At 45.2% G+C, this 23,065-nt stretch overlaps 1 protein-coding gene across 1 annotated transcript in view; it reads left to right on the top strand.

Moving 5' to 3' along the window:
- Positions 1 to 229: 229 nt before the first annotated feature.
- PELI2 (pellino E3 ubiquitin protein ligase family member 2) overlaps positions 230 to 23,065 on the top strand; it is a 202,284-nt gene continuing 179,448 nt past the window's right edge. Inside the window, exon 1 of the mRNA XM_056133753.1 lies at positions 230 to 501. Within this exon, the coding sequence (XP_055989728.1) occupies positions 425 to 501 (77 nt within the window). The 5' untranslated portion in view covers positions 230 to 424. The remainder of the gene's footprint in view (positions 502 to 23,065) is intronic.

Genomic DNA, 23,065 nt, shown 5'->3' with positions numbered 1-23,065 from the left:
CTCCCTCCCTCCGCTCTCCCGCGGGGCTTCGGCGGCGGCGTTGGCGGCGGCAGCGGCGGCGTTTGGCGCTGGCGCTCGGCGCGGCCAGGTTCTTCCCCTCCCCTCCCCTGCCCGCCGCACTCTCCTGCTGCCCGGTCCCATTTGTGGCCGAGTCCCAGCTCCGGGCGGTCGCGGCGCTCGCCGAGCTCCCGGGAGTTACCCCCCCTCCCCACCACCACCACCACCACCCCCGACCCGCCCCTCTCGTGGGGGCCGCCGCACAGTCACGACGGAGCAGCCCCGGGACTGGCCGCCTCGCGCCCCCTTCGCCGCCGTGCCCTTCCCCGGCGCGCTCACCCCCTTCTCGGGATGGGATTGTAGCGGCGGCGCGGACTCGGCGGGCATCGCGGCGGAGGCGGCGGCGGCGGCGGCCGAGCGGGGCTCCATGTTTTCCCCCGGCCAGGAAGAGCACGGCTCCCCCAATAAGGAGCCGGTGAAATACGGGGAGCTGGTGGTCCTGGGGTGAGTCCGGGAGCGTCGGCGGGGTGCGGAGCGCTCCGGGCTGGGTGGCCGCGCGGAGTGCGGACCTTCCCGAGCGGGGCCAGCATTGAAAGGGAGGGGGGGTGGTGGTGGTGGTGGTGGTAGGGAGAGTCGGGAGCTCTTTGGGGAGCACCTCCGGGGGCGCTAGCGGCGGCGACGGAGCGGGGTGCCCCCCAGCTCAGTACCCCCCAATCTCAGGCGCGCGGGGCGCTGCGGCGCCGGGATGCGCTCTCCGCTCCGTGGGGGTGGCGGAGCGGGACGCTCCCGGGCCGCGGTGGCCAGGGGGACTGGGGTGACCCAGGGTCTCGGTGCCTGGCCCTACTGCTGGGGGGCAGCTTCTCCGCTTCCTCCCGCACTCCGGGCCGGGGAGGCTGGGAGTGGGGAGAGGCACCGCCGTCGCGAGCGCTGCGCAGGGGGCAGAGGACGCGTCCCCCACCCCTCCCGGGGTTCCGTAAAGCCGGGAACCCCCGAGGGAGGGTGTCCTCTGCCCCCCACGCGGACGGCTGAGCCCAGGGCTGGGGGACTTCAGGAGCGCCGCGCGCGGCACGCTAGCCTGGTCCTCGGCGGCGGGGTGGGCGCGGGGGCCAGCGCTTTGCCTGTCGTTTGGGTGACCGGGGCAGGGAACTAACTGTCTGCGCCGCGGGCAGGCCGGCCCCGGGCTCTGCCACCTCCCAGAGCGGCTCCAGGCCGCGGAGAGCTCGCCAGCCTCGGCGCCCGCGCCGCGGGTGAAAACCACATTTTGCAGCTAGTAATTATCTACAAGCGTTAAACGGCGGCAATTAGAGACTTCATCCACTTCCTGAGTTTCTCAGTGACATTTCTATTGTTTACCGGGAGCAAGGCTTCGCGGGATTAAAGCTGGATAAAGTGGGAGTGAATAGGGAGGGAGGGGGAAAGTGCCGGGAAACTCGGGAAAAGGAGCGATTTGGGTTTAGATTTGAAGGAGAAAGAACACCCCCCCCCCCCACACTTCCCGCTCCCCAATCTTTTCCTGACCGTGGTTCGTCCCTGGATACCCGAGCTTTTGTCCCACTCGGTTGTTGAAAGAAAGACCTGTATTGAGAACATCCTAGTTGCTGATGGGTAGTTTAGCACGTATCAGTGGAGTCACGGGATTGGAAAAACTTGGGAACTCAGAAAACACAGACACACGTATGTCTTTATAAAAATCATTTTTTAGGGAAGCTTCCAGACACAGCTCAAAGTTGTCCTGACCTCTTCACTTTGTTGCCACAGTCTCGATGGGCTATTACTGTAAACATCATTCACAGTCTTGAAGCTGTTTATAGAGATAAGCTCTTGCCCCCCCTCCTCCCCACTCCCCCCCCCCCCCACCTGGATGGTAATTACACTTAAAAGACAGACGTCTGGATTCTTTGGAAGGAGGGAAAGGAATGACAGTTCTTTCTGTCTTATGTAACCTCAGTTCAGTCTGTGGAGTTTGGTTTTGTTTGTGTGGCTGGTTTCAAACTATGTTTAACATGGTGAACCTGACTCAAAAGATTAACTTATGCCAGGACTTTATTTCATTATTTCCTTTTGTGGAAATTCTGGTTGTGATGTTTGGGAAAAGCAGTGTTATAAGCAGCCCGGGAGAGGTTTTGCTTTCATCGCTGCAAGTACAGGGCATTCCAAAGGCCAGAAACGGATTTATGCTCTGGATCGCCTGGGGTTTCACAGGCTTTCTCTAAAGTCGGCTCTGTGAGTGCGTTGCCGCATGCATGTGCTCTGCCCTTCCTTTCTTGCTGCCTTTTCCAGGAGACGCCTCTCTGACATAGTTGGCATCTGTGTGTATTTGGGGCTGGCACTCAGCAGTCATTTGTGCACCTGCTATGTGCCAGCACTGTCTAGGCATTAAGGAGTCAAGCAGCGAAACAGGAACTTTGATTTTTGTGCGAAGTGGAAAGTACCAACAGAAAGGAGGAGCAACACATGAATAATAAATGACTATTTCAGGTGTTGCCAGTTGCAAGCAGAGGTTGGTGAACTTTGGGAACTTGCTGCTCTAGGCAAGTCCCCCCCACACACACACTTCACTGAGGTCAGGGAAGGCCTCTGCGCTAGTGTAATGTGAGTTCTGGTCAGACTACTGCAAGGGGGCGATTCTGGCTTTTGAATACTTGAGAGAAGTTTTGCTCTTTTTTGTGAGAGCAGGTTTTTGACCCTCCAGCAACATCCAACACATTGAAGAATGCAATGTTGAAGGATGCAAAGAAAACAGAATGTCCTTAACTTGACAGACTTCAAAGTGTGCATTCTGCCCTTAGGACTGGAGTTAGCCCTTCCTCTGAAAATAACAGTAACATTAAAATAAATGTATCAGCTTTGCCTGCCTGATTATGCTGCTTTAGGCAGCTTAGTAGTCTTATTTTTTCTTCTAGTGATAAAAGTAATCTTGAGAGCTGGAAATGCCCAGTGTCACTATTAACAGAAGTTTTTTTGTTTTCTAAAACACCATGATTAAAAAAATAAACTGTTGTATAACTGATCTTTTTTAAAAAAAGATTCTTTCTAAATTTTGTAGCAAAATATCACTGAGAAATCCTGGTGAACAGCCTGAAGGACTATGTTTGTATGTGGTATATGTGAATAACTACCTGTATTTGCATCTATATTCAGATCTGCAACTGTGATGTGATCCTAACCAGTGGACAGTTCATTAATATCATGTGATATGTTGTATGTTATTAAGAGAACTGACCTCTAGTTAGGATTCTAGTAGGGTCAACACTTTCTTGGTAGATTAATGGAATTTCTTGATCTTCACCAGTGATTGTATCATAGCTGGAATTCTTTTCAGCTACTTTACAGAGTGAAAGAGAGAGAAAGTGACTAGATAACCATCTGGCCATTTGGCTTTCTTTTTAGACAAGGCCAGATGTTAAGAATTGGGGAGGTGCATCAGGATTTGAGAGGCAGTTCCTTATAGCCAGTAGAGCCTTGCCTGCAGGAAGGTGATCAGAATTTCATCTTTCTTGCCCACTGGCTTTGTAATCCAGACTCTCTTCCTCTCCCATCTCTGTGTTACTGGTAGTGATGCAGTTTGTTTGGATTAGGTAGTTTTTATAGGCCGTTCTCAGTAGTGAGCATTATTGACTCAAATGTGGAAAATGCTTATCTAACAGGTTTTATGTAGTATGGCATGTGTTGATTCTGTCTCTGCATAAGGTGGTGCTAGTATAACACTAGGTACTGTGTTTCAAAGCAGTAACTGCTTTTTTTTGTAGATATGTGCAAAAGAGATTTTGGATAAAAGTGATAATGATTTGGGGGCCCAGGAGATAGTACTGGGGTTAGGGTGCTTGACTTTTTATGCGCTTGACCCTCGTTTGAGCCCTTGTACTTTATAGCCTCCTGGGCATTGCTGGGTGTAACCTTATAGACCATGAGCATTTCTGGATGTAGCCCAGGTGGTCCATGGCATTGCAGAGCTCTAGCACTACCCCATTTCCAGGCCCTAATCTTGAACTGCTGTACCACTGGCTAAGTATTGTTGGAATTGGACTGTGGGCCCCTGAGTATTTCTTGGGAGGACATCCCTCCCCACAAAATATGAAAAAAAAGTTTGGCTCCTTGGTGTTAGGTTGTACATGAGGACATTCAGTTTGTTTGACTTTTTGTTAAAAGTTTGAGAAAGGCATTGGGTGAGGTTTTGAAATTAAGTAGGGCTGAAGTAGTCAACTTAAGGAAGAGATGATCTGATGGTAGAATTTACCACTGCTAGGGACCTAAGGGGTCATGTTACAATTTTATTTTTTTTAATGGAAGGTGTAGAGTATGGGAAAGGAAGAAATGGAGGGAAAGAGAGAAGAAAGGTAGGAGGTAAGGGTAGACAGGAAAAAGAAAAGGAAAGAGGAAAGGAATGAGGGAAAGAAGGAACAAGGGAATGGGAGAAGGAGGAAGGGAGGAGAGAATGAAGGAGGTAATGAGGGAAGAAAGAGAGGCTAGAAGAAGAGAAGAAAGGAGAGAAGGAAGGAGGGAAGAAGAGAAGTGTGAAGGACAAAGGAAGGAGGAAGTTGGAAGAAGAGAAGGAAGGAGGGAAGGAGAGAATAAGAGAGGAGGAGGGAAGGAAGGAGCAAAGGAAGAAGAGAGATGTGTTCATGTTCAGAGTTCAGAGGTCACTAGGTCCTGGTCACTTGTCCCACTCCGGTGGACAGATGCTCAGTGTTTGTAGAAGTTTGAAGTGCTCTGGATCCTTTTCTGGGTTCAGTTTGAAACATGCATCTCTCTTGCTGACTAATGAACCATCATAGGTTTTGGAAGAATATTGCTTACTCTACTTCTCCTTTCACAGTCAATGGATAATGTATTTTTGCAAGGTTTTATTTTAACTTGATGCTTCGCCAATTTTTTTTTGGCTCTTTCAGCCCCGCCCCCCCCCCTTCCCTTTTATTTGATCTTGGAGCCACACCTGGCTGTGTTTAGGTGCTTTGGGATCACTCCTAGCAGGGCTAAAGGACCATATATAGTGCCAGCAATCAAACCGGTTCAGCTCTGTGCTAGACAAATGCCTTATGTGCTGCATTATCTTTCTAGCCCCAGTACCCCATTAAAACATTTTGGGGCATTGGGGCTGGAGCTATAGCACAGTGGGTAGAGCGTTTGCCTTGCCTGCGGCTGACCCGGGTTTGATTCCCAGCATCCCATGTGGTCCCCTGAGCACCGCCAGGGGTAATTTCTGAGTGTAGAGCCAGAAGTAACCCCTGTGCATTCCTGAATGTGACCCAAAAAGAAAAAAATACAAAACAAAAAACAAAACAAAACAAAACAAAAAAACATTTTGGGGCATTACCGGCCAGTTCTTGGGAGGCCATGTGGTGCCAGGGATCAAACCAGTGTCCAAAAATGAATTTCAGGGAGCACTTAAACTTGGGAGGGGGGATAGGGTACATCATTATTTGTTTTTTTGAATTTTTTTGATACTCAAACTGAAATCTACATTTTATTCAACATGGATAGAATAACAAATAAGGTCTGCTACAGGATTTGTTATTTAATGCATAAATACCATTGCATATACCGTTGCATCACAGTGATAAATAATGCAACTCTTTTGATAATTAGTGTAATTGAATTCATATGTAATCCTTTGCCTTTTTTTGAATGCATTTAGGACTGGCTTTTTCAGAAAGGCTCAGTAGGTTTCCCAGGCTGCCAAAGGGATCATTGGCACAATAAAATTAAAAAAAAAGGAAAAAAAAGGGTTAAGAACCTCTTCAGAATGACTAAAAAAGGGAGTATTTTCATGGAAAGAATTCAAGGTCTGCAAAAAGCTCAAGTGCCAGAGGTACCTGCCTATCTTTTCTTTGGAGTGCTGCAACCTTTTGTCAGATAGAGGCTAGGACTGTTGTTTGAAGAGTTTCTGGTTTTTATTTACATTTTTAAAGGAGCTGCTCCCAATTTCTGTAACCATTTCTGTTTTAACCTTGGCTCTTTGCCCTGACTACCCCAACCTTTAAAAATAGACCGAACACTTCTCCTTTTCTCATCTTCCTCGCTAATTTGGGTACAAGGACATCACATACTCATATCCTTTATAGACTAAAAAGTTTTGGAATATTTTTCCCCTTAAGTAACAACAAAATCTTTGCTGTCCCTCAGTGTGTCGGACGAGCTAAAGCTCTTTGGATCTGTTTGTGGGGCTGGAGATTCTAATTCTGTAGGCTGTTACGGGTCATAGTGTGACTGGGTGGGTTGCTGTATTTTCCTCTACTAACTTTAGCCTGGTTGAGAGTGTGTTGATCACTCTGTGGCTCCTTGTCTTGCTCTCTCAGATTTGTTTCTTTAACACACCAAGATAAAAACCTTTATTAGCACTTTCAGTTTTTCATTGTGTTTTGTCCTGTGATCAGTATTTGAGTTGCCCTATGCAAACTAAAAATAAACCAGGTTGATTCAGGGCCCAGAAGATAAAATATGCACCCTGAAAAAACCATAGATCTCCCATACATTCTGGTTGCTCTACTTGGAGGATCACAGTATGGGCACATTGGGTCAGAAGTTTTGCTGCTGTTCTATAGGGTCAGTTAGTGTGGCCTCCTGAAGTTACTTTTTTTTTTTCTCCTAGTATGGCTTTTGAATTGATGTCAGCAGCAGTTGGGAGCATCTCTTTGGAATAGGAGAAATAGACTGCAAAGGAATTTTGAGGATCTTGTTTATTTGTTTTGGTCACACCAGTGCTCAGGCCTTCCTTCTGGTTCTGCACTTAAGCATCACTCCTGGCCAGGGCTAGGGGTCCATATGGGTTGCCAGCCAGCATCAAACCTGAGTTGGCCTCATGCAAGGCAAGCACCCTACATGCTATACTGCTGCTCTCACCCATTTCAGTGATCTTTTGATTTAGGTAGATATTTCTCCTGAGGTGTACTGATAAGCATTGTGTTCATTGACTGTGTTTTTAGGGCCTCCCCCTAGTAGGACTCAGGGTTCTCAGGGTCATTCCTGGTGATGACTGAGTCCCATGCTATAGCTATGAGGTAATATGTGATAATTCAGTCTTGCCAGTGGAGTGTGCTTGACCTGGCAATGCTGGAGGAGGGTTGACTTCAGAGTCCCTAGCTAGGTTGCTAGAGATCCAGCTCAGCACCTCACAAGAGCTGGGCTAATGTTCTCCTATGTAGGCCCATCTCCCCAGTTGTTCAGAGATGTTTCTCACATAGGAACATTCAGGACAAGAACACACCAGGTATTAGCTTTTACTGAGTTCACTGTCATCTTCATCTTATGGAAAATAAAATAATAAGAGCAGAAAGTAGCTCAGATTTCTTAGCTTTGTCTAAATCAGCTGATCTCTGTCTTATATGTTATCATCAGTTTTTGAGGTGCATGGCCAATAATTTAGGGCCAGCAATAAAGTGTGGATATTTTGAAGGATTCAGAGATGTCCCTTTAATAACTGTTTACCCTCTTGCGTTCTGATATGTTTTCTCAAGTGTTCTTGCGTTCTGATATGTTTTCTCAAGTGTGAGAGAAAGGGGTGGAGTTATATCAGGCAAGACACAAATTTATTCATTCAACCAATATTTACCAGTGTCTGCTCCTGCAGCACTTTGGGATACAGTGAGGCAAGGCCGACACGTTGGTGCCCTAGTAAACTGAGGTGGTTTTTTTTGTTTGTTTGTTTTTTTGCTTTTTGGGTCACACCCAGCAACACTCAGGGCTTACCCCTGGCTCTGCACTCAGGAATTACTCCTGGCAGTGCTTGGGGGACCATATGGGATGCTGGGAATCGAACCCGGGTCGGACGCATGCAAGGCAAACGCCCTATCCGCTATGCTATTGCTCCAGCCCCTGGAGTGGTATTTTTGTCCAGCTTCTTAGTGAGCTTCCATTGCCAATACATGGATAATTTTTTCCTGCAGATATTTACTCCACCACTCTGTACCAGATGCGGTGGTGCTTGGATACAGGGGTGAGTGAGAGAGGGAGGTGCCTGCATATGGACTGGACCGGACTGCCTATAGTCCAGTTAGGGAGATGGGAAGCAATTTATGGAGTGTAAGCTAATCACCTAGCCCTTTACCAGAATGAGAAGAAAACGTCCAGAGGAACTAAGAATGACAGTAGTGCTCTGGCTCAAGGATTCACAGTATCTTCTTGGAGGAAGGGAGAAAAGTTCCATGTGGATAGAAAAGTTTGGTTGAAGTATTGTGAGTGCTGGGGATAGGGTGCAGATCATTAAGGGCTTCTAACAGATTGTTAGGGTTTGGGACTCAATCCTAAAGGTATGAGAAACTGTAGCAGGGTTTTCTACCCTGACTCTAGATGGAAGAAAGCTATACTGGCAGAGAGGAAAGGGATTCAGCAGAGGAGTTGGAGGCTGGAGCTTGGAGATGGACAGAGGGAAGGAAGTATAGACACCAGCCACCTTTGTCCCAGTTTTTCGTTTCTATATCCCTTGAGCCCTAGATGCACCCCATTCTCAGAATTCTGTGTAGCTGACCATTGAGTCCCTCAGAAATATGTCTGGGGACCAGCACTGTTCTCAGCAAGGGCTCCTTGTAGTGGCAGATGAGACAGGCATTGTCCTGCCTATTTGGTGTGGAGAAGTGGGCAGGGGCCACTGAGCCAGAGATCTTGATGGCACATCTAATTTCAGAGTGCTGCAAGGAATCTTCAGGCAGGGCACGGCATTGTAGCACTGTCCTCCCGTTGTTCATTGATTTGCTCGAGTGGGCACCAGTAACATCTCCATTGTGAGACTTGTTGTTACTGTGTTTGGCATATCAGATATGCAGTGGAGAGCTTGCCAGGCTCTGCTGTGCAGGCGGGATAGTTATTGTTAGCTTGCTGGACTCCGAGAGAGAGAGAGATGGAGGAACCGAACCTGGATTGGCCGCGTGCAAGGCAAACACCCTACTCACTCCAGCCCAGGGGGCAAGGCAAAGAGAATGGTTATGAGGGTATGGGAGGAACCCTGCAGAGTAAATCCTGGGGATAAGTGGGGGCACTTGTAGCAGGAGGAATCAGGAAAATGCTTTACAGAGAGAAGGTCTTCTGTGTCAACTGGAGCTTTCTTCCTATACTTCCATTCTGGGTAAGCCACCCTGAATTTCTCTTGCTGTTATAGCCAAAGGATTCTGAATGTTCTGTTGCGTAAGGAGACCAAGTAGATAAACAGTCTACCAAATGGAAAATAAAAATGTGTGAGCCAGGAGAAAGGCATATATTTAATATCTCCGGACACACAGTCCTGTGCCTGCGGCTTGCCCAGTGTGGTGATTGCACTCTGCTGGAATTTGGTAAAGGCTGTTGCACTTCCCCTGAGGTTATCTCTTGAGTGTAGGGACCCCCACTTTCACTTCCCCCAGGGTAGTAGAGGAACATGGTCGGGGGTGGGGGTTGGTTCTTAAAAGTATCCTGAAGGACATATTTCCCCAAGCGTGTGTTTGGGGCTTGCTGGCTGGGATTGATTTGGAGTCTTCTACACAGCTGCAGATTTGTCAACAACAGTCCTACCTCCCCCAGGGGCACAAGTTAAAGGCTTAATGTGATACAAAACATTACCTTTACTGACACCAGATACTCCAGCTTCAAGTTTTGTTTGTTTTTCTTTTTTTTTTTTTTTTGTCAGCCATCTAACAGTCATTTTGTCACCTGCAGAAAGTTCTGCCTGGAAGGGAAGCAGGCCATCTGTTCCTGTCCCACCAGCTGCTCTGAGCTGCATTGCAGTGTGCCATGGTGGCATTGGAAGGCTGTGGTCATTAGTGCCTGTTAATGATGGCTGGAAATACGATGCAGTGTGGGCCTCTTGGATGACAAACCTAATAAATATGCATCAGGGGTATTTTCAGCAGCAGGTTTAAGACTATTGCAAGTCATTCTCTGTTGAGGTTTTATTTCCAGCCATCCGCATAATGCTTCTCTCTCTCTCTCTCTCTCTCTCTCTCTCTCTCTCTCTCTCTCTCTCTCTCTCTCTCTCATGCTTAACTCCTATTTGTTCCCTGCTTCTCTGCTCATGCAGAATCTGTTTTTAGGATAAGAATCATTATTTCAAGCTTTGTACTTCCATTCTAATTAGGACTGGTTTAGCAGAGTCCAACCAAAGCAGGCAGTTGCATGCTTGGCTTCTAGACTTGTTCTAAAACAGCTCTTTGCTATTACTATGCATCACTGAGGCCCCTCCTGCCTCCCTCTCTTCCTCTCCTTCCCTGGCCTTCTGCTTCTTGCTATCCACTTTCGAGGACACTTTTATTATAGACAGAACTGGTGATGAATGAGCTCAGAGGGTTATCTGGAGCAGTGATTGGTCGATTACCTGGAAGAAAGGCCCTTCCTACCCTGGGACCACAGGACACTAAAGAGCATGCTTTGTGTCATATTTAGAAAGTGTTGTGGAACCGATCCTTGCTGTGATTCAGTCATACATGTGATTCCACTGTGGTGGGGCTGTTTTTGTTATTACGTGTTCTTGGCTAGAATTTAGGAAGGAGTCTGTCTTTTTGCTCTACGGCCTTGTATGAGAGAGCTGCGGTACAGATATGAATTGTTGCTTTGCACCCGGCATTTCCCAATATTGTTTTCCTATACTGCAACTGTTTACAGTGAGTAACCACTCTCTTGTTTGAGCCTTTTCACTGTCCAGTGAAGAATTACAGCAAAGAACCTGTTGTTGAGGTGCTCCTTTTCTACCTGTCCTTGCAGGTGAGATGAGAGAGTGGAGGGTTTTGACTGCATCCCACATGCTTTCTCTACTGCCTCTAAATCCAGCCAGCAGCTGGGAGATCACGCTGGGCCTCCCAAGATCCTCTTGGGAATGAGTCCCCTGTGCTTGATTCCAGACTAGTTTTTTGCTTTTCTCTGGCAAGCATAAGTGCTGGCAGGGACACTTGGTGATTTTGGTTGCAGTGGTTTCTATCTGTACCGTGTGCATTCAGCTGCTGGGGCTACCATAATTCAGTAGCACAGACCAGGCATCACACAAGCAGAAATGGATTTTCTCAGCTTGAAAAGGTCAAAGTACAGGGTGGTGTTGGTGTTCTCCTGAGGCTTCTTTGCCTGGCCTGCAGGAGACTCTTGCTTTGGCCCAATATAGCCTTTCTCTCCCTTATTGTAAGGACTCCAGTCATATTTAAGATTAAGATATACACACATCATCTAATTTAACCTTAATTGCACTCTTCAAATATGTCTCAAAAGACACACTCTCAAGCGGATTTGAGGCTAGGGACTTCACATACAAAAATTGGTTGATATACTCTTTTAGAAGGCACCTGTCAAATAACAGCCATGATACAACATGATGGAACGAGTCGCTCTGTGATGCAGGAGGAGCAAAGGCAGGAGAGAGATGACAGTAGAGGCTCTCTGTCCACCCACGTCCCCTGATGAAAGCATCAGATTTGATGGACCATGTCTTGGCTCCTTCTGTTGACCCAGACCACAACTCATTGAGCACAGATAGGCTGTTTCCACTGAGCTCTGCCCAAAGGAAAGTATTGTGATTGCCAATGGCTTATTTATTTATTTAATATATAATGTTCATCAACACCTATGCCTTCACCAGTGTAAATTTTTCATCTCGAATTGCCCCAGTTTTCCTCCCTCTTTCCCTCCCATCCTCCCACCTGCCCCAGTGGCAGATACTTTTCTTCTCTCTTTCTCTCTCTCTCTTTCTCTCTCTCTCTTTCTCTCTCTCTCTTTCTCTCTTACCCCCCATTTTCCCCCCTTTTCCCCTTTTCTCTTCCCCCCACCTTCTCTCTCCTTTTGGGCATTATGGTTTGCAATACAGATACTGAAAGTTACCACGTGTACATGATAGTCAGTGGATGTTTTAAGCTATTGAACTTTGGGGTGACTTGTTACACAGACTCACATCAAATAGGTCACTGAATTTCATGGATTTTTGTTGTTGCTTTCAGATTCTTGATGATTTTAATGAGCACTGTTTCAGTCTTTCAGTTGAGTTGCTCACAACATTAAATACTGCACTGCCTGAAACTCAGTGCTAACAAAAGCATATGTGGAATAACTTGATCACATAGAAGTCAGCCATAAGGCTCTTTGCATAATGAATCTTCATGATCAGGATTATCTTTCAAAATTGATGGAGAGCATAGTGCTTGAGGAGTTATCTGCTTAGCTGGGTACCATGTTTCTGCTTAGCCTAGAACGCAAGTAACTTTGACCAATGGCGACTACTGCATGACACAGATTTTCAAGCTTTTCCAGGACACCCAGCCTGAAACAATAGAAGGAAGAGATTTGTCAGGGAGGTAATCTATACTAGAGTCCTGCAAGCACAGGGAGAGGAATGGGCCAGATTTCGGCACTGCTGTTGGGTGCTGAAAGGACAGAAGACCTCATTTAACTGGATTGTACCTGATTGGGAGTGCCAGCGGTAGGAAGGAAGTGCAGTTTCTGAAATACCGTTTGTGTCTCAGGTCACACTCAGGAGACCAAGTCTGTACAGGTGAGAAGAATGCAGAGACAGCAGGCGGAATGGTCTGGGAAAAGGCAGAATATGACCACAGACCAGCTATCAGTTACCTGCCAGCAGCACCTTTGCAGTGGAGAGAATGAATTGGACGCAGAGAATCCATGCAGTCTCCAAACTGGGCACATGGCCATACCAAGAGAAAAATGATTCAGTAGCTGAAGCTTCATAAATTTCCCCTTTAATCAGAGATACAACATATAAAATGAAGACTTTTGCATTCAAAATGTAGAAATTACAAAATAAGTTAGAGGGAGAAGGGCAAAAACTGGATGATCTCACTCATCTCTTGAATATAGAGACGCCAAACTGGGTAATAGAGAGTATTAAATGATAACAGACTTTTGGGTTTGAATTACAAAGCTGAGAGACAAGCAATTGGGGGAAAAGTGGGGACATGAAGCTTGGACTTAGGGTGACGTAGGGACTATAGTGGAGGGTCTTGTGGTACTTTGGTGGAGGAAGGTCCAATAACTACATCAATACCATAAGTTTAAACACTCTTGTAATCATGAGACCTAAACCATAATAATAACCCCCTAAAAAGTCTACCTTAAAATTTATCAGCTAAGTGCTAAAGAAATCAAAATTAGCTTCCAAGTGCTATATTTTGTCAAGGTATGGCTTTTATAATTCTGTTGATTACTGTATGGTCTGTGTTTTATGCATTGGAGATAACTTCAGTAAAGATGGGTTCCACTGTCCATTCTAGAAATTTAGCACCATCTATACATAGGTCCTGAATATGACCTACTCCATGAGTGTGGAGGTGATGTTATTATGTTGCTGTTTTGGTGATGATGATGATTTCACATTTAGGAACCTACACAAGGGAAGGGCCTCTAGGGGCATGCCAGATAACTTAGCAACAAAGCACACAGCACTGGAGGCTGACAGAATCGAGGGGCTCTATGCGCTGGATTCTGTAAGATACTTGACTGGGCCAGGCTCAGGAATTTTGTTCTGTTATTTGACAGGCTCCCTATATATATCAGCTCAGCCTGTGGGTGGCAGAACCTGATTTGAAGATCAGTCTCAGTTGCTTAGAAGCTTGATGTGTTCTCTCAGGGTGAAAGTTGGAGGTGTGGTGTTAGTGGGAGATTGGGAAAGAGTTCCTGGAGGAGGTGACCTTTACACAGAGTTGCACAGGTGACCTGGATTTTTTGTAGGGCAGGAGTGCTAAAGGCAGCAGAGGCTTGGGACCTGGAGCTTGGTACTTGGTTGGCAGATGAAGGGCTTCCCAAAGGGGATGAGGTTGGAGGATTGTTAGCATGCGTTCTTGTCCTAGTCCAGTGTCCCCAGGCTGCTGTTGCTCAGGAGCTTAATTTCACTATTCCTGTTGGAATCTTGCTCCTGGAGGGGAAAGGAGGCCATTGCAATCAAGATGGGAAGGGTCAGGTGGGAGAGAGGGCTGAGAAGTCACACTCTGCAGTTGGAGTGCTGAGACACAGCCGGTCAGTGTGGATGTGGAAGAGTTGAAGGACAGTGTCCTGAGACTTGAATGCAAGGGGCTGTGTGGGAGTCCTGGGTGGGGCGGGTGATCCTGGGGTGGGGAATGCCTGGTTGCAGTTACCAGAGTGTTCATCCATCCTGGAAATCGTGGCAAGTTTGCAACTTTACCTACAGAGTAGAGGAGTTAACTAATTCTCAGGGTGGATCTCCTCTGAACTCCCCCAATCTCTGTTTTTTTCTGTCATTCCTGTCTCTTTGTCTGCTCCTGCATGCATTTTCCCACCTGGCCACCCCATGGGCTAGAGCAGTTTTTTCCTTAGTCAGCCCTGCCTGCATTTGAAAAGCTCCTCTGGACCCCTTGAAATGGGTTTGGGTCCTGGTAGGGTCATCAGGGATGGAAGGACTCTTCCTCCAGCCCTCCAGCCCTTAGGCCTCACCCACCTGATGGCATTTGCATGTACTGTCTAGAGTAGGCATCCTGTGAATATCCAAGAGAGCAGGACTGGGTGGGGGGGGGGCCCTGAGGGGCTCTGCTGTGTGGGACAACGAGGTGGGGTTGCCCCTGGAGGAGAGCAGAGTCTGATTCCTCCCATGGTAGAGGGATCTGTGGATCGCTACCCTGTTTGCTCTCTCTGCCCCCATCTCTCCCTCTGCCTCCTCTACACCTTTGAAGTAGAAGGTCTGGGCAGAAGTTCCAGTTCATAATCAGGATCATGGAAGAGTGCACAGAGTGTGCTTTGCTCACTTGGCCCATCTGTCTGTCATCTGTCACTCCTGCAGGGTTGAGGGAATCAAGTGGAGGCCTTTAAACAGCCCAGTTCATTCTCCCCTTGGGGAAAGCACATGGGTTAAGCTGAGGTCCCAGTATCCTGTGTCTGGTTCTTCTCTGAGCCAAGGCCCGCATGGACTTTTGACTCCTGACCCAGAGAATGGTGCCATCATTGTTGCATATGTCAGGGCCCTGTTCAAAACCCTTGCCCAGGGTCACAAAACTGGATGCCAGCCCAGACCAGGGTGGTCCCTCCCCCCCTTCCCCTCCCACTCCTTGCTCTTAAGGCCTGCCCCTCTGTGTATGCTCACAGCGAGTTTGAACCTTGTTTATGTTTTTAACCAGCCTTTTGGTTTAATTCATTTTATTTCCTAACCAACATTTCATACTGAATAAACAATGACAAAGACTTACTCATTTAATTCAGCTACCATTTGCATTTAAAAAAATGTTTACAATTTTTTTTGTTTTTTGTTTTCTTGTCTTTTGTTTTGGCTTCCCCCAGTGGTAGTGTGGGACTACACCTGCTCAGTGCTTGGGAGTTGCTCCTGATGGTTTTGGAGGTTGGGGTGAAGATCAAATTTGGGACTCTTGCACACCAAGCATGCACTCCAATCCGTGGATTTCTGGTTCTTATTAACTTTTCTTTTAAAAACGCCTACCCATGTGTTTTTCTGACTTAATATATTTTATTCCTAGAGTATTATCAAAAGATCAAATATATGTCCTTTAGGAAATAAAAGGCAATCTTTACATCTGTGTTCTTATCTGTACTTGAATATATGAAAACTGAATTAAGAGTTTCTAAGAGGTCGGGTTTTCATAAACCAAAAATAAGTCAAACTTCATTTCTTTTGTTTTGAAGCTGATTCATTAAGTGATTCTTCCTTCCCTAGCAGAGAGAGACTCTTTGAGCTCACTATCCTGTGGTATGCACCCTGGAACAATCATTCCTTTGCCCCTGTCAGTGATCCGTTAGGCTCCTGTTTGCCCTTTATTTCAGCGTGGAGAGGGATGTTCAAATATTTTCTTCTCGAGTAAAGGTCTGTTTTTGCTTGGATGCTCACTCGTGGCATGCTGTTTTTTTCCCCACCCCCTTTCCTGTCTCTTGATCTTCCTGTTAGTATCGATTAAGGGAAAAGACCTTCATAGCTTCTCTCCATCTCCTCATGAACATTACTTAATACTTGTTTCCAGGAACAGCACTATTTCACGAATCCAAAAAGGATAGGCCAACATCAGTCCAGGAAAAGAAAAAAGTATTGTTTTATTTGCTTGTTTTAAGTGTTAACTTAGACCAGATGCCAACATTAAGACTTTGATGACACTGTTGACTTAGCCCCTCCTGGAGGCTGGCTTCATGCCAGCTTTGTGGCTGCAGCCTCCTGCTGGCAGGGCCCTGCTGTGGAGAATGAGGGAGCTTTTTGGTGACATGTGTGAGGAGGTGCAGGTGACCCACAGATTCTGGGGAAAAGCAAAACTTCTTAACAAACAGGCCTCCTACTAGCAAAGAGGGCAGAACACCAAAGGACAAATATAGCATCTTGATAAGCAACATTAGATGTTATGTGGAGGGAAAAAAAAACAACAGAGACTTGGAAGTGCTGCAGGGAAGTAATTCGATCAGGAGGTTCTGATAATGCAATAAACTACACAGGGGTGAAACTTGAGTGGTTTGCTCACGCTGGAATGCCCTGCAATTGAATTGCTGTCTGATAATTGTCTGCACTACTGCTTTACATAGTGGGGCAGAATGCCACACACACAAACACAATTCACCTTTTTCCCCAGATGGGAGAGATAAGGTACAAATAAATCATCTTCTTAGTTACTTGTATGATCCCCTCTTCCCTAGTTCATAGCCCAAATTTTAGTTTATTAGTTAAGAGAGCCTATCCTGGTGATTACAAACCATTCTGCTCCTCTCCATTGTGCTGGTCTCAGGTTAGCCAGCCTGCAGTCTTCCTTAGCCTCCCCCCCCCCCCCCCCCCAAGAACTTTGTTCTTTCTGAGCAGCTGAGTGGAGGTGCTTCTTATTTTCTAGGGAGTGTGGAGGTGTGCACAGTGGGACTCTCTCCTGACTCCACAGTGTAGGATGCGCTGGGTGCTAGGTGTTCTTGGTCAAGGATGAGAAGTCGCAGGGGTCTTGAGCCTTTGTCACAGGTCAGGCGCTGGACCTCAGCAGTCCTGGGAAAACATGAGTCAAATCCCAGTGGGGCAATGAAGACGCAGAGTGACTGGAGCCCAAATGACAACTGGAACCAGGGAAGAACTTGAAAGTTGAGGAATTTGAGTCCAGATTTCCAGTGACGGCTGATGCATATTTTGCGTCTCATAGTTTATGTCTTGGATCATCGATGAAGAGCTGAGCTGAGCACTGTGACTCTTAATGGTGAATATCTGATTGCTACCTTGTGAAGTGGTATTGACAGTAGTGATAGGATTGCTGCTGGTTTGCCCTCTATACTGGCTTGGTGGGGTGGGGGTGGGGGGCTGAAGGGTGGGAGGTGGACAATAGTGTGGTGGCAGCTCTGGGATGTCCTCCCCACTTGATGGCTTTGTATGGATGAATACACGGCCCTTTGTGCCCTGCTTCTTCTGCTTCAGGGGAGGGTCAGAGGATACTTCCCCTATTTTTTCTGTCCTGTCCATTCAGCTCAGAGGGGGCAGTAGTGCTCCAGTGCTCAGGGGAAGAGCTTTCTGAGACCCTTTAAGCTCCTTCGACCTGAACCTTTCTTTGATCTGATTGGGTTCTTCATCCACTTGAATACTTATTGTTACTTACTATAAATCACAGAGTCCTCGATTTTATTTCACCTCACTTTATCCTGAGGTTAAACCAGCTTCAAGGTATGTTGTAAAGTCTGTAAATTAATATTGGCACCAATCAATCCAGCCAGGCATTTGTTTTCTCTCTCAGATAAATATGTATATGGGAAAAAAATAAAGGCAGGCCATTTATATGCAGGCAATATGGTATCAATTTAGGATAGTGTTTCCCAACATGAGCCAATACCTGCCCTCTCAATGATCTAGAGGGACAGAATAGCTTCAGGTGACATGAGGGGTGTGTGCGTGCTTTTTATTGATTCTCTTACAGAAGACTGATATCTGGAAGTGGGAGGGAGGTTATGAGTGTTTTGTTTTTTCCAGGAAAGGGGAAGGTAGGATAAATAAATTTGGGAACCTCCGAAAAAAAAGATGACATATAAGAAATATTTATAAAAAATTTGTAAAAAGTTATCCATATGCAGATATTACTTTTATTTCACTCGTATTCTAGTTCTTGCTCATGCACAAAAATATTTTTATGCTTTATTTTATAGAGTATATGTGCTGCTTTTGTTTTGGGAGGTGGTACACCCAGTGATGCTCAGGGGCTGGTCCTGCCTTGTGTTCATGAGTGATGCCTGGTGGTGCTCAGGGACCATCTATAGTGCCAGGGTGAGCATGTGCAAGACAATTGCTTCACCTCCTGGACTTCCTGGATTCTTCAGCCGCTTTATAAAGTATTCTCTCACAGTCTTTCATTTTAAGGTAATTTGATTTAATGCTTCAAAAATTATTAAAGTAAGCCAGATATCTGGTAATAGGATACCCAACACATACTGTGCATATTTTAAAGGGGAATTTGTAGAATCAAGAATGGCATGTCATTTCTGTGCTCTCTCTCTGCTCTACTGGGATATTTGGGAGGAGGAGAAATATAGCATAGGATATCTACTGTTTGAGAACTTCCGAAGACTGCTAAAGGACTCGTTTGTATTTAGGTGTCTTAGGTACTTAGCTGTGTAATAATATTTGTCTTTTCCTGCATCACTAGACAAGCCCAATAGAACTTTTTTCCTAGGTCTGACCCCTTAGACCCCACCCCCCAATTAGTTGTTCCTAGAACTTTCTTCCCTCAGCCTCCTGTGTTTTGCTCACCTGTTTGGATTTAGGGTGACTGTGCCCTTTGGGACTCCATCTCCTTTCTCTCTGACCAGGAGCAGTGATTTCTTGTGAACTCTTAAACCTGGTGAATTCCCCTTCAGTGCCAGGTTCAGACTTCATTACCTGTCCTTTGTCCCTGCACTTGTGTACTGACTGGCACTTGGAGGTGGTAGATGAGAGGTGTCAAGTGGATCAAGAAATACTACCCTGGATAGAGGAATGTTTTACAGTATGAATGGCCTCTTCTTCCCTTCCTGAGTTCTTGCTCTGGTTTTACATAACGGGCTATTTCCTCTTTGAGTGGGGATTTCAGTTTCTTTAATTTTTTAAAAGCATTTTTAAAATTTATGTCATTCAAAGTAGATTACAAGATATTTTAGCACAAATAAACTGATGGATGTGCATTGACAGCTGACTGGGCCTGAAGTGAGATGGTGCTTAACTGAAAAATTGCCTTCTAAATTTTCACAAAGTGAGGGTGTATACAAAGCTGATTTGAACTGGGCTGAGGTCTGAAGCTGCTAGTAATGTTGGCTTTCAGCTTTATGTGATCTTAGCATGTAGTATTAAAAGTCTTCCTAGAAAAATCAACAAATCCAAACATTTTGACAGTGATGAATATTTATTTTTACTCAATTGAATTGCTCTGATTTCTTACCTTTCACTGTAAGCTCATAAGTAAATATTGTTTCCATTGCCTTTTCCCCATACTTAACCTAGCTGGCGTATATTCTTGTATGCTGACTGGGTTTGCTTTTTCACTGTCTCCTACTTGCCAGCTCCTTTTTTTTCTAAAAAAATTTTTTAGAGAGCTTTAAACTTACACACACACACACACACACACACACACACAATGTTGTGGTTTCACCAATTTTGACATGTTATTATTTTTTTGACATACTTGTGGTTTATTGACTTTTCTTCATCATACAATGTTGAGTACCACTTTTGTTATATATATGAAGAAAGACAGCTGGAGTAATCTGGCAGCCAACTTGAATTTATTTTTTCCTTTCTCTTCTCTCTTTAAAGAAATCATCAGAGTGAATGAGAGATCTTGTCATTACACTACCGTTACTTTTTGCTGGAGAGAATTGTGTAGAGCCAGGGAACAAACATAAGTGATCTCTCTTCCCTGATTTCCTTTCATTCCATCTTCCCCTCCCCCAATCCAATTTCCCACCTGCCTTGAGTTTGTAGATGTCTCAGATGAATTTTCATCTCCTTTCTCTGTTCCCACTTCAGTTCTTTTACGGACCATCATAGATAATGAAATGTCTAAAATTCAGGTTATTCACGGGATTTATACCAAATAAAAAGGGAAATGTGGTGATTTTTTTGTTAAATCATATGTTGGAAAGCAGTGTGATGGTAAATTATTGTGAATTAGGTCCTTGTTCTTTGCGGTGTCTCTGCAAGCCCAAAGCTGTATCCTAAGTGTAAAGCACACAAATCTGGTATTGTGAGCATGTGCTTGGCCTCATCACTTGCCAGCAGTAGGAGGGAAATGGTTTGTGTTTCAGTGTGGTGGTAGTGTGTATGTGTGTGTTCTGCTGCAGTCCCTGTGATTTGCGAATTGCAGTTTTGTAAAGTGCATTTATCAAACTTGTTCATTTAGTTTTGAGTTGGGTTGTAATCACAGTGTTACAATGAGTATTTGATTTTTTTTCTTCATAGATTACTTTCTGTGTATTATAGGCACCTGATCTCAGTAAAAGGTGATTTTGAAATTTCAAATATTTCCTCAAAGTGACAAATGTGTTCAGGTATATGATAAAGTGTGTAGCTTGAAATTTTTGTGGGATGTTTATGGCTGATGATGTGTCCACTTATTGCTGAAGATCTGTCTAAAGTGAGAGTTCTCCAAGAGTTTATGTATTTGACTTTCTGTTAGAAATGTGATGGCTATGTCTAGTGACTTATTAGATTGAAAACAGCATTTGTTTTCCTGATAGAATATCTATTTACATGTATTTGTTTTATTTATTTATTTTTTTGTGGTGCTGATGATCAAACCTGGGTCTCATAGATGTAAGTAAGCGAGCATGTGCTCTATGGTTGACTTATATCCCCAGCCTTGACGGACTATATTTCAAAAGCTGCAGCTCTTGTCTTTTCTGCTCAGTAGAAAAATTAGGTCAAATAACTAATGGCTTTAGCAGTGCTGAGGCAGTCCAGGGACCATACTTGTTGATTTTCAGTTGCGTGATAGGGACCAAGAATATTAATACTGCAGGAGTCTCCAAGTTATTCCAGAGATTCAGGGTGCAGGACCTGTGTTGTCAGGGTTCAAACTCCCCCTTGCCCCTGACTGCCAAGCTGACTCTCCCAGACCCCACAATCTGAGACCTCAGCTTTTTATAAAAGTTAGGATCTCAGTGGCATACTCACTGACCATTGTCTTTTAGGTTGACTGATGATTAAGCAGAAAAGTTAGTCTGTGATTTTTCTAGATACAACATGTTGAATCTACTTGAGTCTTTCTTTGATGTGCAGGGCTTGCTTTGTTGATCTTTGTTAACATTAGTAACCATTGACACATGCTCTATATTTATTTTCTTTCTTTTTCTTTTTGGTTTTGTGCCACCACAGTCAGCAGTACTCAGGGGCCCAGGCAGTACTGGTAGTGCCAAGGAACAATCCCAAACTCTTGCATTCAAAGCATGTGCTGCAGCCTGCTGAACTCAACTCCAGCTCAACACTGTATATTTATTTAAAAGGTAGAAAACTGGGACCCAGGGTAATCTTCAGAAAATTCTTTTAAAATAACAAAAAAAATTATTACAAATAACATTTAAAAAGTGAAAACCATGTCTTAAAGGTAACTTATCTCTCTATAATTCCCTTTGGTCATCTTTCAGGGATTTCTGAGTCAAGAGTTTCATGGAATTAGAGGCTGCATGTTTGAATTTTCCAGGGCCTCCCAGGAAAGAGTTGGGGCTTGAGACCCAAAGGGTTATTTTTCGGTCCTATCCAGAGGCTCTGAATTTAGATAGTGTGGCAACAAAATAAACACATTTGCTTCTGGGGAGTGTATAATTTAGGAGCATCACTGCTAACTGCCAGATTATATTTTTAACCTTTTAAACTGGTGGTTTCTCTTAATGCATTAGGCTGTTGAAAATAAGATTAAATCAGGATTTCAGCCCAGGGGATTTGAGACCAGAAAGCAAAACTAGAGATGTCATCCATAATATATATCATTCTCTGGGCTGCCCAAAGGACTGCCTGTTGTCTAAATAAGAATAAAAGTAATAATGGACTACCTCAGCCCACTGACCCTGGTAATTATTAGCCCCTCTGATGTATGTTATTGAATGCCAAGTGTTTTTAATTGATGTATAAAGCGTGGAATTTATATGGGAGGCCTGCCAATGTTCTCCCTCTAAAGTAAACCGGGTGTCTTTCTTCTTTTCCTCTTTCCCTCCCTTTTCCTTCCGTTTTCTTCAGATTATAGCTATGAGATCACTACTTTTCAGGGAGATTTGACAGTTACCCTTTAATAGCTACCCAGTGTAGTCCTGTGGCAAGAACCTGCCAGCCACCTTTTGAAAAGGTGCTTCATGCTTCCCAGCCTCCTGGTATAACTGGCTGGGGTCTGTTCCCACTGCCCAGGGGAAGGTTTGGTGGGGTGTTAGCATAACAAAGTGAAGTTCCCTCTGAAAAACAAAACTGGTTTTCTTAATGGTGGCTTGCATCCAAAATTGGGGGCTTTAGGTAGCCCTTGAGGAGCCCTAGATGGGATCCTAACCTCTGTCCTCAAGTGGTGCAAAGCTTTCATTAGCATAAGAATCTCTCTTTCCAGAGGTTTCCTTCAGGCTGTGTTCAGACTAAATTGATCTTCTCACAAGAAGTCAGAGAAATTCCTTCCTTTGGAGAAGTGGGTTATAAAGATCAAAACAAAAGCTAACAAGAAATTGCCTTCTTATCTTGGATGAACAAAAGTGACCCAGAGTTCTACAGGCCTTTGGATCCTGTTCTGTGAACTCAGGCTTTTTTAAAGGGCCTCCAGGATACCCTGACCCTGGCTCACTGTCAGCCCAGGAGTGTTGGCTATCTGAGTGACTTTTGGGTCTGCTGCTGAAGAGTAGGCACTTGTGGTGCTTTTTTTTTTTTAAAGTGGCTTGGTGACTTCTTTCTCCTTTTTAGGGCTTTCAGCAGTTGAATTACTGTAAGAAAAACATCTGGAGCCCATGGAATAGCTCAAAGAGCAAAGAGCAGAGCACTTGTTTTGCATATGAGGGGGGAGCTCTGGTTCAGCCCCAGAGTCCTGCCAGAAGTGTCTCTGGAGCACTGTTGGGGGAATATAGCTAGACAAACCAAACATCTACATCAGTTTCAAACAAAATCCAGAGAGTAAAGCATCACATTCATGTGCAGTTAGGTCTCTAACTTGGCCCTCAGTTGTTGCAGGAGATTGTAGGTTCAAACTTGAGGTTGATGGTTTAAGATCCTAAA

This window comes from Sorex fumeus, unplaced genomic scaffold (assembly GCF_029834395.1).
Source record: "Sorex fumeus unplaced genomic scaffold, SorFum_2.1 ptg000098l, whole genome shotgun sequence".
Taxonomy (NCBI): Eukaryota; Metazoa; Chordata; class Mammalia; order Eulipotyphla; family Soricidae; genus Sorex; species Sorex fumeus.
This window is presented reverse-complemented; position numbering and strand designations above follow the sequence as displayed.